At 39.2% G+C, this 13260-nt stretch overlaps 1 protein-coding gene across 1 annotated transcript in view; it reads right to left on the bottom strand.

Annotated features, from left to right (window-relative positions):
• MICAL2 (microtubule associated monooxygenase, calponin and LIM domain containing 2) overlaps nt 1–11287 on the bottom strand; it is a 119672-nt gene extending 108385 nt beyond the window's left edge. Inside the window, exons 1-2 of the mRNA XM_062620114.1 lie at nt 8767–11287; nt 6232–6589 (exon numbers count right to left, since the gene is read on the bottom strand). Of these exons, the coding sequence (XP_062476098.1) occupies nt 6232–6495 (264 nt within the window). The 5' untranslated portion in view covers nt 6496–6589; nt 8767–11287. The remainder of the gene's footprint in view (nt 1–6231; nt 6590–8766) is intronic.
• Nucleotides 11288–13260: the final 1973 nt, after the last annotated feature.

Here is a 13260-nt window from a genome sequence, read left to right as displayed (position 1 = left end):
TGTCTGTAGGATAATAAAAATAAAGTGATTTCATTACCAAATCACATGCCAAACGTTTGCTTTTGCTGACGTAATTTGGCCCAATCTGTTTAAAACACAGCTCAAAGAGTCAAACACTTTGTTTTGTTTTCAAAGAACCCTGTCTGCTCTGTGTCCTGTCATCACCCGAAATGCCCCCATCCCCTCTCAAAAAATCCTTAGAGAAATGAATGCACAGTGTTCTACAACTGTGGTTTCACTGCATGTTCATAGGTGATTTGCTGGTTCTCCCTGCATCTCAAGCAACTTTTCCTTACCTCTCATCCCATGTTTTCTACTACTTTGAAATAACTCCGTAAAAGTTACTTATTAAAATTCCTAAAAAATGAATTTACAATGAAAATGCAGTGCAAGGCTTTAGGTGCTCTGTCCTAAAAGGCAAAAGCAAAGCAGCATAGATGCCAAAATAAAAACTGTCTTTCAAGTATACCAAACACACCTAGGTAACACTTAAAAAGTAAGTAGACTACATGGCCTTTAACGTCTCCAACACCTCAATAGCTTCTGGATTCTGTTGTCCAAGCACTCCGTGTTTGGATTTTAAAAGGAAACAAACAAAAGAGCAGCTGAATGCCTTTTTGTGAGAAGTCACAACCTTTCATTCACTAAACTTCCTATAAATATGGCATTCAGCATCTAGTTTCAAGTTTTATGACCTTCACAGGAACACATTTTTACTATAATAAGCAGGTTAGCAATGCTATCTAATAGATCTAAGATATGTTTGGCATTTTCATTATAAAGACCAATTATCAGGTTCGGAAATCTCCCCATTTCAATCTTTATTTTGTAGAAATCAGTAAATCCAGCAGAAGGGACATGCCATCTGGATATTCGCTCTTTATAGAATAAACAGGTTAAAGTTTTTGTTGTAAAAAGGATATTTTTGAGTTGGCCACAACTGGCATTCCCTTCTTTCACCTTACAATTCAATTACTTTCTTAAGAAAAGAACCAGTATTTGTTTCATGGGACACAATCAGTCACAACACTTGAACACACAGACTCACTGTCTTCTGCACCAATATACACAGCAAAGGAGAAACCTGCCTGAAAATCCAAGTTGACTCTGAAGGATCAACAAATGCCAGTGATTCAGGAGGAAATTTAGCCACAATACCAACAGGTTTATACATGCTGGATGATTTGCTTAATTAAGAGCCAAATATTTGTTTAGCACTACAGAGAGAGGTGGAGACAGGAGAGAGGAAGACATCCAGAGCCCAACCTGCCTTACTTACCATGAGGGCCAAGACTGCAGAATAGAATGTTTGTAAACAACCAAGGACTGGTAGGAAGCCAACTTCTACCTAATAACAAGGAGCATGACCTTGTATCCACTCCTCATCCTGCTGACTACCCTACAGCTATGTAACATGGCAGTACCCAGCATGGCCCAGGGGTACCTCTCCCTTACTCAAATCCAGGGAAGGAGAGCACCAGGTAAAGTAAGCTTTATTAACTCCCAAAGGATTCAGAAGGGGTTTGACCGATAAAGACCATCCTGGTTTATCATTCATGGGTACACCACTGTGGCTAGTATCAGAGACAAGGCTCTGAGCCAACACTGAGTCAGGCGCAGAACCTCCAGCCTCCAGCGCCATTCCTGATCCATGGCTGCTCCTCAGCTGACTCACACCCTGGCCCCCAACTACCTGGCTCCCCTCAAGCCACATGCTCTCTGCTAAAGCAGCACCATGCCAGAGAAGTCTGCAAAGCCTTCCCTACAGCAGAGATGCACATGCCACTGAGTCCATGTAAGACTGGACAGCATAGGACACCACCAAACAGAGCCACTGTGTTTTTTTACATAAGCCATGGAAATAAGGTCATAAAGAATTTTAGAGACATTCTCTTGAAAAAAGTTCTGCAAGAAGAGGTTTTGGAAGGGAACCTGATCTGCTGAGAACAAGCTTTGAAAGGCCAAATCCAGGAACAAGGAAAACTAGACAGGCCAACAAGAGACAGAGCTCGAGATCATTTAACTTGCTTTTCAGGAATTTATATGTTTCTACACATCTACTAATGAGGATGTATGTGTGTATTTACATACACAGCACTTCTTGGCTTGATTTTATTTACTTGCTTTATGCTAATTTTGTCCAGTTAGGCCTTGAAACCAGTCTACCATGGCAGCTGGTAACTACATAGTAGCACTTCAGAATTTCCTTCATGTAAGCATGTGTTTGAAAAATCAGCACACATGTTTGAAGGGGAAGAAAACACCACATCTGCTTTAGAGAATCAACACTTCTCTTCAGATTAAGTCTGGGATGTTTTCATGTGCAGTGGCCTCTCCTCTTCTCAAGCATGAGGAGAGTCAGAATTTCAGGTGGACAGCACAAGCCAGGTCCTCTGATACATATACATACACATCTCAAACATCAGCAGGAGCCTCATTTATACAAGCATGCATATATTTGTATAATTTCCACAGGTAAATGGCCAGTAAATCAAGTGCAAGTAAAGAATCTACTCTATACACAGAGGTTCAAATAAATGTTTGAAGAATGCTCCCATGTCTTAAAAAGGCTACTGAATACACTGCAACTAGCTGGATGAATTCTTGTTCATCACTGCATTTTGTTTTGCATGTTCCAAACGTTAGACTAGAGACATTCAAACTGCTAGCGCAGTGAACAACATACGCTAAAACTTTAATCTTCTTTAGTTGTCTAGCTATGCTTCATTCCCTGAAGAAATAAATAATCATTACAGATTCTGAGCACATTACTCTGCACTGATTAGCAAAAGATGAAAATGAGAGAGAAGCTTTGCCAGGATAATAAATCTGTGCTCTTTTTCTAGACGCACTTGCAAAAATCACAGGTTTCTAGAGCTTTGCCTACTTAGGACAGACTTCCATTTCTCTCTAGTAGCAGTGAACAAATGCCAGCTCTCAGAAACAGCAATTCTGAACAGTATTCATTTTTATTTTACAAGTTGGTGATGGAAGGAAGTACCTGTTTCATATAGACTTAGCGTACATACAGGTGGACTCCTACAGCTTCAGAAAAAGTTTATTCCCACCCCAATTTTGTGCATGTCTTTCTATAGCACTTCAGTTTTATTTTGGGGTGCTTTTTTGTTTTCTTCTACAAAGAATAAAAGGGAAAATAATGTCCATGATACGGCAACTCTGCAATAGCAGTGGGTTTGAACTTCTTGAAAATTGTTCAACTGGTTTTATTCATCCAGCTTAAAATCATGTAATTGTAGAAGCCTGGAAAGCTGTATTTGGCAATGTTCTTCAAGAGCAGTTAAAACACAAGATTATTGTTATTTAGTGGTAGTGGTACGTTCTGTATGTATAAAACTTATGTATATTGTAATGAGTAACTTAAGTGTGGCTAAGGAGTTTATAAATGCAAAAATCAACAAGTACGACATTCGCCTCTTAAATAAGAGTGCAAAAAATATGAACAGTTTTTGGGTAAGGCAGTAGATTGTCAGTTTTTAAAAAACAACACACCAAAAAAAAAACCACCATGAGTAATTTAGATGCCAATTGTGTTTAATTTCCTTTATCTCCTGCAAAGACTGGAGAGACTGCAAGAAGCCAGATTGCAGAGCCATATCTGAGAACTGAAGCTGCAGACTCAGCTGCAGAGCCCATGGCCACGAGCTCATATAAAGCCTTCAAGTCATTTTTTTTTTTAATGATGCCTACTAGCAACCTTGGCTCTGTTTACAGAACTGCAATTGCAAAAATCCACTTAGCTCATTTTGTGATCCTGCTTTAACAAGAAAGATTTTTTTACTCTGGGATGATCTACTTCAACAAGCCCCCAGGCAGCTGCACAGAAGTGAGCTGTTGTCAGGATTTAGCCTGCTAACTCCTGTTTGCCTGCTTCACTACTAAAAATGGTAGCTGGCATAACATGCAAGACAGACGAACTTAAAATCACCAGTTGCACTCAAGGAAAATCATGGCACGCATACTGTAGCCTAATCTCTCTACACTGGTATTTTGGTTGGACTGCCAGCATTTCTGAGAATTCCTTATCTGTAAGTGGTTCTGTCAGAGCACACCACTGCAGTGATCAGAGAGTCCACAGCCTTCTCCCAGCATGTCTCCTCTCATTCATGTTGCATAGATAGGCTTTCACAGCAGGCTGTGTGTGATTCACGGGTGAGGAATGTTTGGTAGATATCCCCACAGAGCCTGCAGACTGTGGTTATTGCTTTTTTGCAGCAGTCTGAAGATTCATGTTTCTCTCGTTAAATGCATGATGACACAGTGAAGTACAGGTCTGGGCATAGTCCAGGCTCATAATGAACATCTACAAGTATTTCACAGATTATCTATACACACACTGTTCACATACAGACGTTCTAAACTCTACTGTAATTTGATCATATGTGCATCAGATACGTCTATTAATTTCTGCAAATACTTCCACCACACCACTAAAAATAAACCTTTACTTGCAAAGAGCAGTAATACCATACTTCGAACACTGTGGAAGGTGTTGATTAGCCTCCAGCTTGGCAGCCTTGTAAAGCACTAAACAGGCTTTATTTTATGTACCAACTGATTGCCATGAGCCTTCTCCCATACATAAAAATCAATCATTTTGCTCAGGAACTTTGCAGAACCAGGCCTTGGCATTTTACTGTCACACTTGAGAGAGAACTTCATTTTTATATTTCACATGTGTCTTAAAACTGCTTTTTTTGTTGCAAATATTTCCTCAAATTAACTATGAAATGTGGGCCTGAGGCTGTATATGTAAGGCAAGGTGCATGTGGAATGTCTCCTATAATTTGTTAACCATCAGACCTCTTCTCATTCCTTCCCTTTCCTGTATGTTTTCATCATGAAGATGCTCAATGACATATGTTCAAGGCCTTTTCAAAAGAACAAAAGGCAGGAAGGAAGCAAGAGTCAAAAAAAAAAGGAGATGAAAGGAAAAGATAAAAACAGAGACTGTCAGGAAAACAGTGCAAATAGCTGTAATGGCACGCTTCACTTACTAAATAAAACTGTAGTAAAGGCATCTGTTACCTTAGAAGATATTCATAATCACTGGGACTTTATTCAAAATGAATAAATAAAACCGGAGACCTCTATATATATACTGAAGGTAACATGGTGTCCTTCTCCCTGGTGCTCCTGAGACGCCTCAATGCAATGATGCAAACAGGAAGAGACTGTCAACATTGCCTATCTACTGAGTCCAAAATAACACTTCGGTGATAGTTTCAATTAAAAAGTCCTCTTCATTTTTGTGTCTAGTTACCCTCCCTCTCTGCTCAATACAGTCAAGTAGCTTTTTTAAACTTAACCTTCTTGGGGCAACTTTTAGCCATCACTTAGCAGTAAATTGCTCCAAGAGAAAGCTATTAAAAATATTCTGTGATAACTACATGAAACAAGTGGTATGAGCTAGAGTATGTTGTACAGCTCTGTCAACAAGATTTATACCAATGTTCAGTGGCTCTCTGTATCAAAATATGGTATTGCATGCCCTACTGAAGAGAAGATAATACCCTGCCCTTTTCACGACCAACCAAGCCAACCATTTCCTTCAGTAACTACCACATAGCAATTATCCACATTCTGCTTGCAAAAAAGCAGTTACAGGAAAGTATTTAGATCCATAAATAGTGCAGGATTTTCTTGTGCTGTTGTTTAGCAACTAGAATCAATGCTAGGTGACAAAGACAGATCCCCAGACCTCCAAGCTGCACTTCCCAGAGAACAGTTTGAGAACTGCTGCTGAAAAGCATCAGGCCAGGCCTGATATTCTACAGTTTCCACAAAGCAGGAAACTGAGAAGCCTGCTGAATATGCTATGATTTGGACCTTTCAGAACACTGTTTAATAAAGCCAGTAGTTCTTGTGAGCCTGGAATGAATGAAATCTACTGCCTCATGAGTTTACATCTTATGCCTTATCGACACTGATGTCCAAAGAGGGTAGAAAAGCTTTTTGCGTGATTGAGGCAGATCGTAAAGCAGGGTGCTTTAAGGATCACTCCTACATACCGTGTGTTTTCATAAAACTTGCAGAACAAAAATACCTGAAAATTTGTCAAAATCAGTTGATATCACCCATAATTTCAAAAAGTATTTTCAAGGGAGAGTTACATGAATGGATGCATTGCATGTGATGACAGAAACCTTGCTTCTGCAGGAAAAAAGTGTGAAAGACTCTAAACTACAAAATCCCAAACCGAACTCTACTTACCTTAGTGTTCATACAAGATTTTCCACGTTTATATTCTTTGTGACTTGCTCTTTTATCAAGCTTGTTCCACAAAGCTTTGGCCTTCCACGTGGTCACTCTTGACTTCAGTTTGGTGTAAAAGTTTCTATTGTCCAAAGGATCTAATTCAAGTTGGCGAGTGAGGATATTAAAGGCCTGAATGGTACCTTTGCATGTTGATGCTTGTACAAAGTTTTCAAATATCTGGCCAGCTTGACTGTATTTTTCATCATCATTTTCCCCCATGTTCTGAGAGAAGTGTTTGAAAAGGATTGGGCTGGAGCTCTTGTGCTGGAGTACAGGTAATCAGCGCTACCAAGTACTTTCAAGCATGTTATTCCTAGAAAAGAGAAACACAGGTCATGTTAAAGCAGGTACAGCATAACCAAATTAAACCCACAAACTGCATATCCACTATTAATATAAAAATACAACACATGGCAAGTGGACAACCAGGTACAAAAAGTTAGTAGTAGCATCTAAGATAAGTGTTACAAACATAACATATTTGCACTCTCATGATATACATCACAATGACTGGTACAGAAACCCTACAAGTCTACTGCTTCAAAACCAACCAGCTTCACCAAAAGCCTCAAGATTTCTTTAATTTTTGTTCAGTGATAACTGCTAGATAATAGATGAAGAAAAAACAAATGTCCAGATACTTTTCCCCAAGAAGAATTTATGTCTCAGCAAGTACTTGTCTGGTAACATCTTGGTCTTAAGAATTCTTAGAAACCTGCAGCCAAAAGTCAACACCACCCCTTGCATAAGTGAGGGCCAAGAGCACAGCTTAGCTAGAGCAATTTAGAATTGGCACAATCACTTGCCACAAGCAAATGCACAAAACAGTCTAAGGAGAAATATTATCACAAGTTACACCAGAACTGAAGAAACAGCAAACAAGTAACAAGAGCACTCCCCTTTTTCTAACACTCTTGCCAAAATGAGAAAGAGTTTGGTGCTTTAGTGCACAGAAAGGAATTTTATCTCCACATCTCCACATGTTAAATGCTAAAGCTCTATGCTTGGAGTCTTACTTTGTCATGTGCTATGATATAAAATAGTGATGCTTGGCCCACTAAGCCCCACTGGTTTTTCATAGTAACATGATCACTGTCAAACTGCCTGATATTCCAGATAAATGCCCTTAAATTCTCTAAGAGCAATGCTATTTTAAATTAATATAAGTTTGAAAGAACTAACGAACTCTCACTGTGGCACTCCCTTATCCTTCTTTAACCTTGCTCTCAATCTCTAATGAGGAGCGTTTTAGAGTCAGCCAAGGTCCACAGAAAATACGCAAATAGCTTTCACATTTTCCAAGAATATTGTTACAGGTTATGTATAAACTTGTCCTCAGAAGAGGGTCTACCTGGACTCAAGGCCAGAGATTTAAGTCATGGGTTCTGTTGCTATTAAAGAATTATCTACCACTCCAAAACCCCCAAAACTAAATCAATGCTTGCCTAACCTCCCACATAATTAGTTATTTTGCTTGGAACATCATTTCTTGGCTGATAGTTTTAGAATAAATTGTTAGAAAGGCCTTTGAAGTTTTTGCTTTTTAATTTAACACTGTCCACAAACTATTCGTTCTCTGCTTGCACTTCCTTCAAAGAAGAAAAAAACATAACTAGTGTATTTAAGTACAGACCTACCATGTCTATCTTACATTATCTTATATTATCTATCCTCTAATACTGAAAAATACTATGCAACTTATTAAAGAGATCCCATGGGGAGATATAAGGAAGCATTTGGAATACTAACATTCCTTGGCTGTGCTCAAAATAAATAACCTTTGTGTGCACAACTTTGTCTGTTGTCGGTTTGTGGGTAAAACAAATTGGCAACATTGAGAGTTTGTACATTTTCTTAGACCAAATGTCATGATTAAATATTTAGTGCCAAGAATAAGTCAGGAAATTTTTGTTTTCCCCTCTGAATACTTCATTTATAGTATGCTCCATGCCCTTTTCTGAAGAGCTTTGTGGCTTTGTGAGGTAAAAGCACAAGTATTTTATACACCCGACTTCCAGAAGGTCCAATTTTTCAAGAGACTGAGTGCTATGAACTCCCATTGACTCGAAAGGAGTTCAGGACATTCAGTACCTTTCCAGGTTCAAATTCTCAATGATTTATGAGCAAACCCCTCCAACAATCGCATGGTGATGGAAAGAACCCTGGCCACCTCCTCAATCCCTGTACAGATGCAACTGGGGCCCAGTATTACCTTCCCCAGCCACGACTTCGGGAACTCAAGAGCTACAGTGGGTTTTTGGGTCGCTCCAAAACAGCCCAATAGATCCAGAAGTTCCTAGGGGAAGGGTAGGGACTGCCATGTCTCTACTGAGCCTGGGAGAGGCTGATTTGTGTCTGCATTTCAGCTTTATACACAAGTGTAACTGAAGATAGCAACAGCACAGCACAAGATGCCACTATGCAGCTTAACAGCTTGATATACAGGACGCATTGAAAAAGAAAGAGGTCAAATCAAGGATAAATACTTACCTGCCTAAGATATTTTTTGTAACAGAAAAGCCAACATACTTTTCTTGTCTCTTGGGGAGGGGCAAAGTGTCAGTGAAATGTTCCACTTTGGACAATTGAGCTAAGTGAACAGCAGCCAGATTATGTTTTATTAATCACTATAAACTCACATCGCTACTGCCTCAGTGCTAGACCAAAGACTTTGACCGACTTACTAGCTGTAAAACAATACTTCCTCTCCACTGTTTTCATTAGCTCACCACAAGGCTGTTATGTTCATACAACACAAATATCTTTAAAAGTTACCTCTGGCATAATTGATAAGTGAGTCTGATCACAAGCTCTTTAATTTAGTATCTTTTCTGCTCACAGAGAGGAGATTTTCATAGCCTCAGCACTTTCCATCTAACTGGGGAATGGGGGGAGAGAAAAGCTAAGAGAGTAGAGGCATATCTGAATCAACCAAAGAAGAAAAGCAGTATGTGCCAGGGCTGATAACAGTGAAGAGGAGACAGAAGAGATGGTTGGCAGGAAACGCTGCAAGCAAAGGGAAGGGGAGGAAAACATTTTTAGCATGATGCAAAACAGTGGACGTTGATGTTGCACACAAACACAGGCAGCAGGCCTGGGCTTCCTCTGCCTTTCCACTGGGAAAGAGAGCAGGAAGGAAGGACAGCCTGGACACTTTAAAATTCCCTTTTCCAACACCAAAAAGCCAAGACTGAGACTGTTTCTTCTGGGCACAAAATCTTCCAAAAAACACCCAAACCACTCCCATCCTGTCCACACTGAAAAGCTGTGGAGTGGCATCTCAGCAGAGACATTTGTTAACCAGCAAAGCATTTCTCCTCACTGTGTCAGAGGTCACGTTCTCCAAAAAAGCCACATTTTGTGGTCAAAAAGGCAGGATGAGACAGGAGACTCTGGTTACTTGGGTTTCTGGCTGGCTGGAAACACCACTTTTTTTCTCTTTTTTTGGACATGAACACAGCGTTGACAGATGACAGAGAGGAAGATGGTGTCCTAAGTGTATGCAGCTCTTGGAAAAGTACGCATTTTTTTCTGAGGAGTCACAAATATTTCAATGCAGCATTGTACATAGCTCACTAGAAACAATGCAATAAGGACAAGAAGTTGAACAGAGTAATTCTGAACTATAATTAAAGTTTCTTGTTCTGTAACTGCCTCTTAAGACGGACTTAAGAGGCAATGCATAAACTGCTTACCCGTAGCGGGGAAAATAAAAACAGTGTTTGGGGAAGTACTAGAGTTCTTAAAGAGTATTATCATTTATCCTTTTTCTTCCTTCATTGTGTAGACCACTCTAGGGATGAAATACAGATCCAAAAGTCTCATCAAAGTGAGTATTGATATTGAAACTTCAAACTATGCTTTTTAAAGTAATTGCTGAACTTCCTCTGGAAGTACAATCCAAAAATATAATGAAGCTTATCTAAAACTTTACTGAAGTGCTAGAGCCCAATAAAAATTTGGGTCACAGAAAGGAAGAAAATTAGAAAGCAGGAACTGGTCTGGACAAACAGTTCTTTGAAGTCAGAACTGAAGCATCCATGGGTTAGATTCACATCTGAAAGAACTGTCACTTTAGGTTCCACGTATGCTGTATTAAGCACATACAAGAATCTAGCCTTCCATGCAGCTTCCCCATGGTATTACAGACATCTCTGGTGGCTCCCTCACACAAAGTGCAGATACTGAGAACAAGATGACCCCCGTTCTGATGATCCCTTCTACTGTAATGTTAGCCCAATCTCCTTTCTGCCTCCATTCCCAGGCAAACAGGATGTCAGATAAGAAAAGCTGAGAAGTGCTGTTCATGCCTGGTAGCTACCCAAAGAGAAAGTGAAGATCTTACTACAACTTAAAGGAAAGCAGTGCAAAAGGGACAGAAAGGAAGCAGAAATTGAAGCTACAATGCATGTACAGATGTAAGCATCTGAAAGCAAATGCCTCAAGTCTTGGCTGATATTTCCTGTTGGTAAAACAAACTCTGTTACTCCAGATGACTTTGAGAATAGTGAAAAAATGTCTCCACTGTCAGGGTAATTCCTGTCATCATCACCAACTAAATGAATGTAGGGAGCTGCCTCGCGCCTGCACATGAAGCCTTTCAGCATAACAGAGCAAGCAATAAAGTTGACATATAGGAGTCATTAAATGAAAATAACTTACATTTTTGACAACGGTACCATGTGAATTGCTTGTCAGCAGTGTTTTGAGGTAGGATACTCAAAAATCAAAAACCTTTCTTGGCTTAGTTGTCCCATGGGAGAGAATACAACTCTAATTTGAATTCAAACTTGCAGCACTTAAGTCCTTCCTTAGTCCCCTAATGCTGTTTCTAATATCTGAGAACATGTTCCTTGGGGAGAATGGAAAATAATTAAATTCCTCACATTTCAATACCACTAATCCTGATTCCATTTTCAATATAGCCCTAATTCTGTCATGTTTACCAAGAACAAATTCTTTTATTAAGACTTCAGTTTGGCATGCAGGATACAATAGATTTATTGCTTGCTTGAAGTTAAAAAGATCAAGAGAAAAAAAAAGACTGGTTTCTGCAGCATCTTGGCCTTTCCTCGTCATGAGTAAAATTTACAGTATTTGTGCTGCCTCTTCTCTGACATAATGGCCTCAAGTTTCAATACCATTACAATAAGTTAAATTTCTAAGTGAGACTGGCTGTGTTACAGGACCTTCTAGGTTTTTCAACTTAGTTGCTACTCGCATTAGGCACTTTGTTTTCATGGTGACCATTTTAAATATAAGTATTTCTATCTGGAGGAAATACAGCTTTTTGGTGGTTTTATTTCTTTGCATGTTTTCCTCAAATTGACATAAAAGGAGGAAAAAAAAAATTATTCTGGTAATAACTGAAGCTCTCCCTTACTCTGCTTATAAAACTGGCTAAAAAAAAAACCCACAAAAGTACATTTGTCTAAAATACTTGTTTTCTATTGGTGACAAATAGGAAACACATTTCTTAAGATGCAAATCATAACAGAAACATCAATGTTTCTGAACATAGCCCCACAAACATTCTCTCTTTATAAACAGCCAGATTACTTTTCTTTATTTTTATAAAAAAATGACTTCCACTGAACTCCTGCAAAATAACTTTGCAGGCCAAGTATGGAATTCAAAACAGCTCCTACTGAGACATTCTGTGCCTATGAACTTACAAGGTTACCATACACGCTATCAGCTTGTTTTGCCAAAGTTATATGAGACATTTCAAACACAAGCCTTCCAACAAGTGCTGCTGTGCCGATTTAACCTGCTACATCTGGAATCATCCCTCAATAAAACATAGCTGGAAGCACGTGCACAAGTACACTAACACTCTGGTGTAAGTATTTTAAATATGTTCACAGGAAGCATGAAATAAAGTGACTTATCTGTAGTATTTTATCTGCCACACAGACTAAGTCACATTCCACACATTTTAATGGTGAAAGCTTTAAAAATAGTCCAGTTTGTTTCTTGATGTTACTGGTCTGAGCCTTCAAGTTTTACTGTGGGAATACACTAAGACACTGACAAGTAAAATGAGCTCAAGCACGTAAGGAAGCAGTGTGCATACTTCTCCATTAATGCAAACAGAGTGCTGGCATGGGTAAAGCATGGGATGCTGCCCAAGGGTCTCTGTGTAATCCTAGATCCTTCGTATCTAGGAACATCTGCCCCTGCCACAGCTGCTGGTGGGCCCAAGGCAGGCTGCACAACCTTTGCCTTACCGCCACTCTTGCAACACAGAGTACAGATAACACAGAAGACTGGCATTTACAGGGGTCACGCCACTCTACTGCATGCAGAGCATCATTAAAACCCATGGATGCTCATTTTGCAAAGCACGGGCACAATTATTTCAAATGAATGACAATGCATCATTTACCTGGCGTCTGTATGTAGCTTATATTTGAACTACTCATCAAAACCACTGACCAGAAATACCAATGCATTTCTGAGGGGTCAGTTGCAAAATAAAGAAGTTTGTTGGTTTTGTTGTTTTTTTTAAGTAGCAGTGTCGCACCTATACCACTGGAAATTGTAACTCTAAACCTCTAAGTCCAATGGTTTTGAGGAAAAATGTCTCTACCCCAATTATTGTTTTGTGCAGGTTACAGTGAATATTTAAAAATTATTATTTTAACAGGGGTGCTAAAAGCTTTATTACAAGGTTCCAAGTTCCCATGTAGTCTACACCTTCAAAGCTAATTGTAGGTGATTAAGCCACAGTCATTAGGGGTTAATGTTATGAATAAACAAGATGTTAAAACTCTTGTTTAGACTAGTTACAAGAACGATCATTTTTCAGATCTGGTCAAGTAGATTAGAAACACAATATAAACAACAGTAGAAAGTTTATGCTGATGTCTTCCTAGGTTAGGATCACAAAAGCAAGGGAAAAATGTATACCATAAGGATAACATCAGCCATCTCTTAAGAAAGGGCACTTGTTATATTTAAGTTAGAAAGATCTTATGAAAA

The sequence above is a fragment of the Pezoporus occidentalis genome, unplaced genomic scaffold (genome assembly GCF_034315485.1).
Source record: "Pezoporus occidentalis ecotype Australia unplaced genomic scaffold, CSIRO_AGI_Poc_V1 ctg22, whole genome shotgun sequence".
Taxonomy (NCBI): Eukaryota; Metazoa; Chordata; class Aves; order Psittaciformes; family Psittacidae; genus Pezoporus; species Pezoporus occidentalis.
This window is presented reverse-complemented; position numbering and strand designations above follow the sequence as displayed.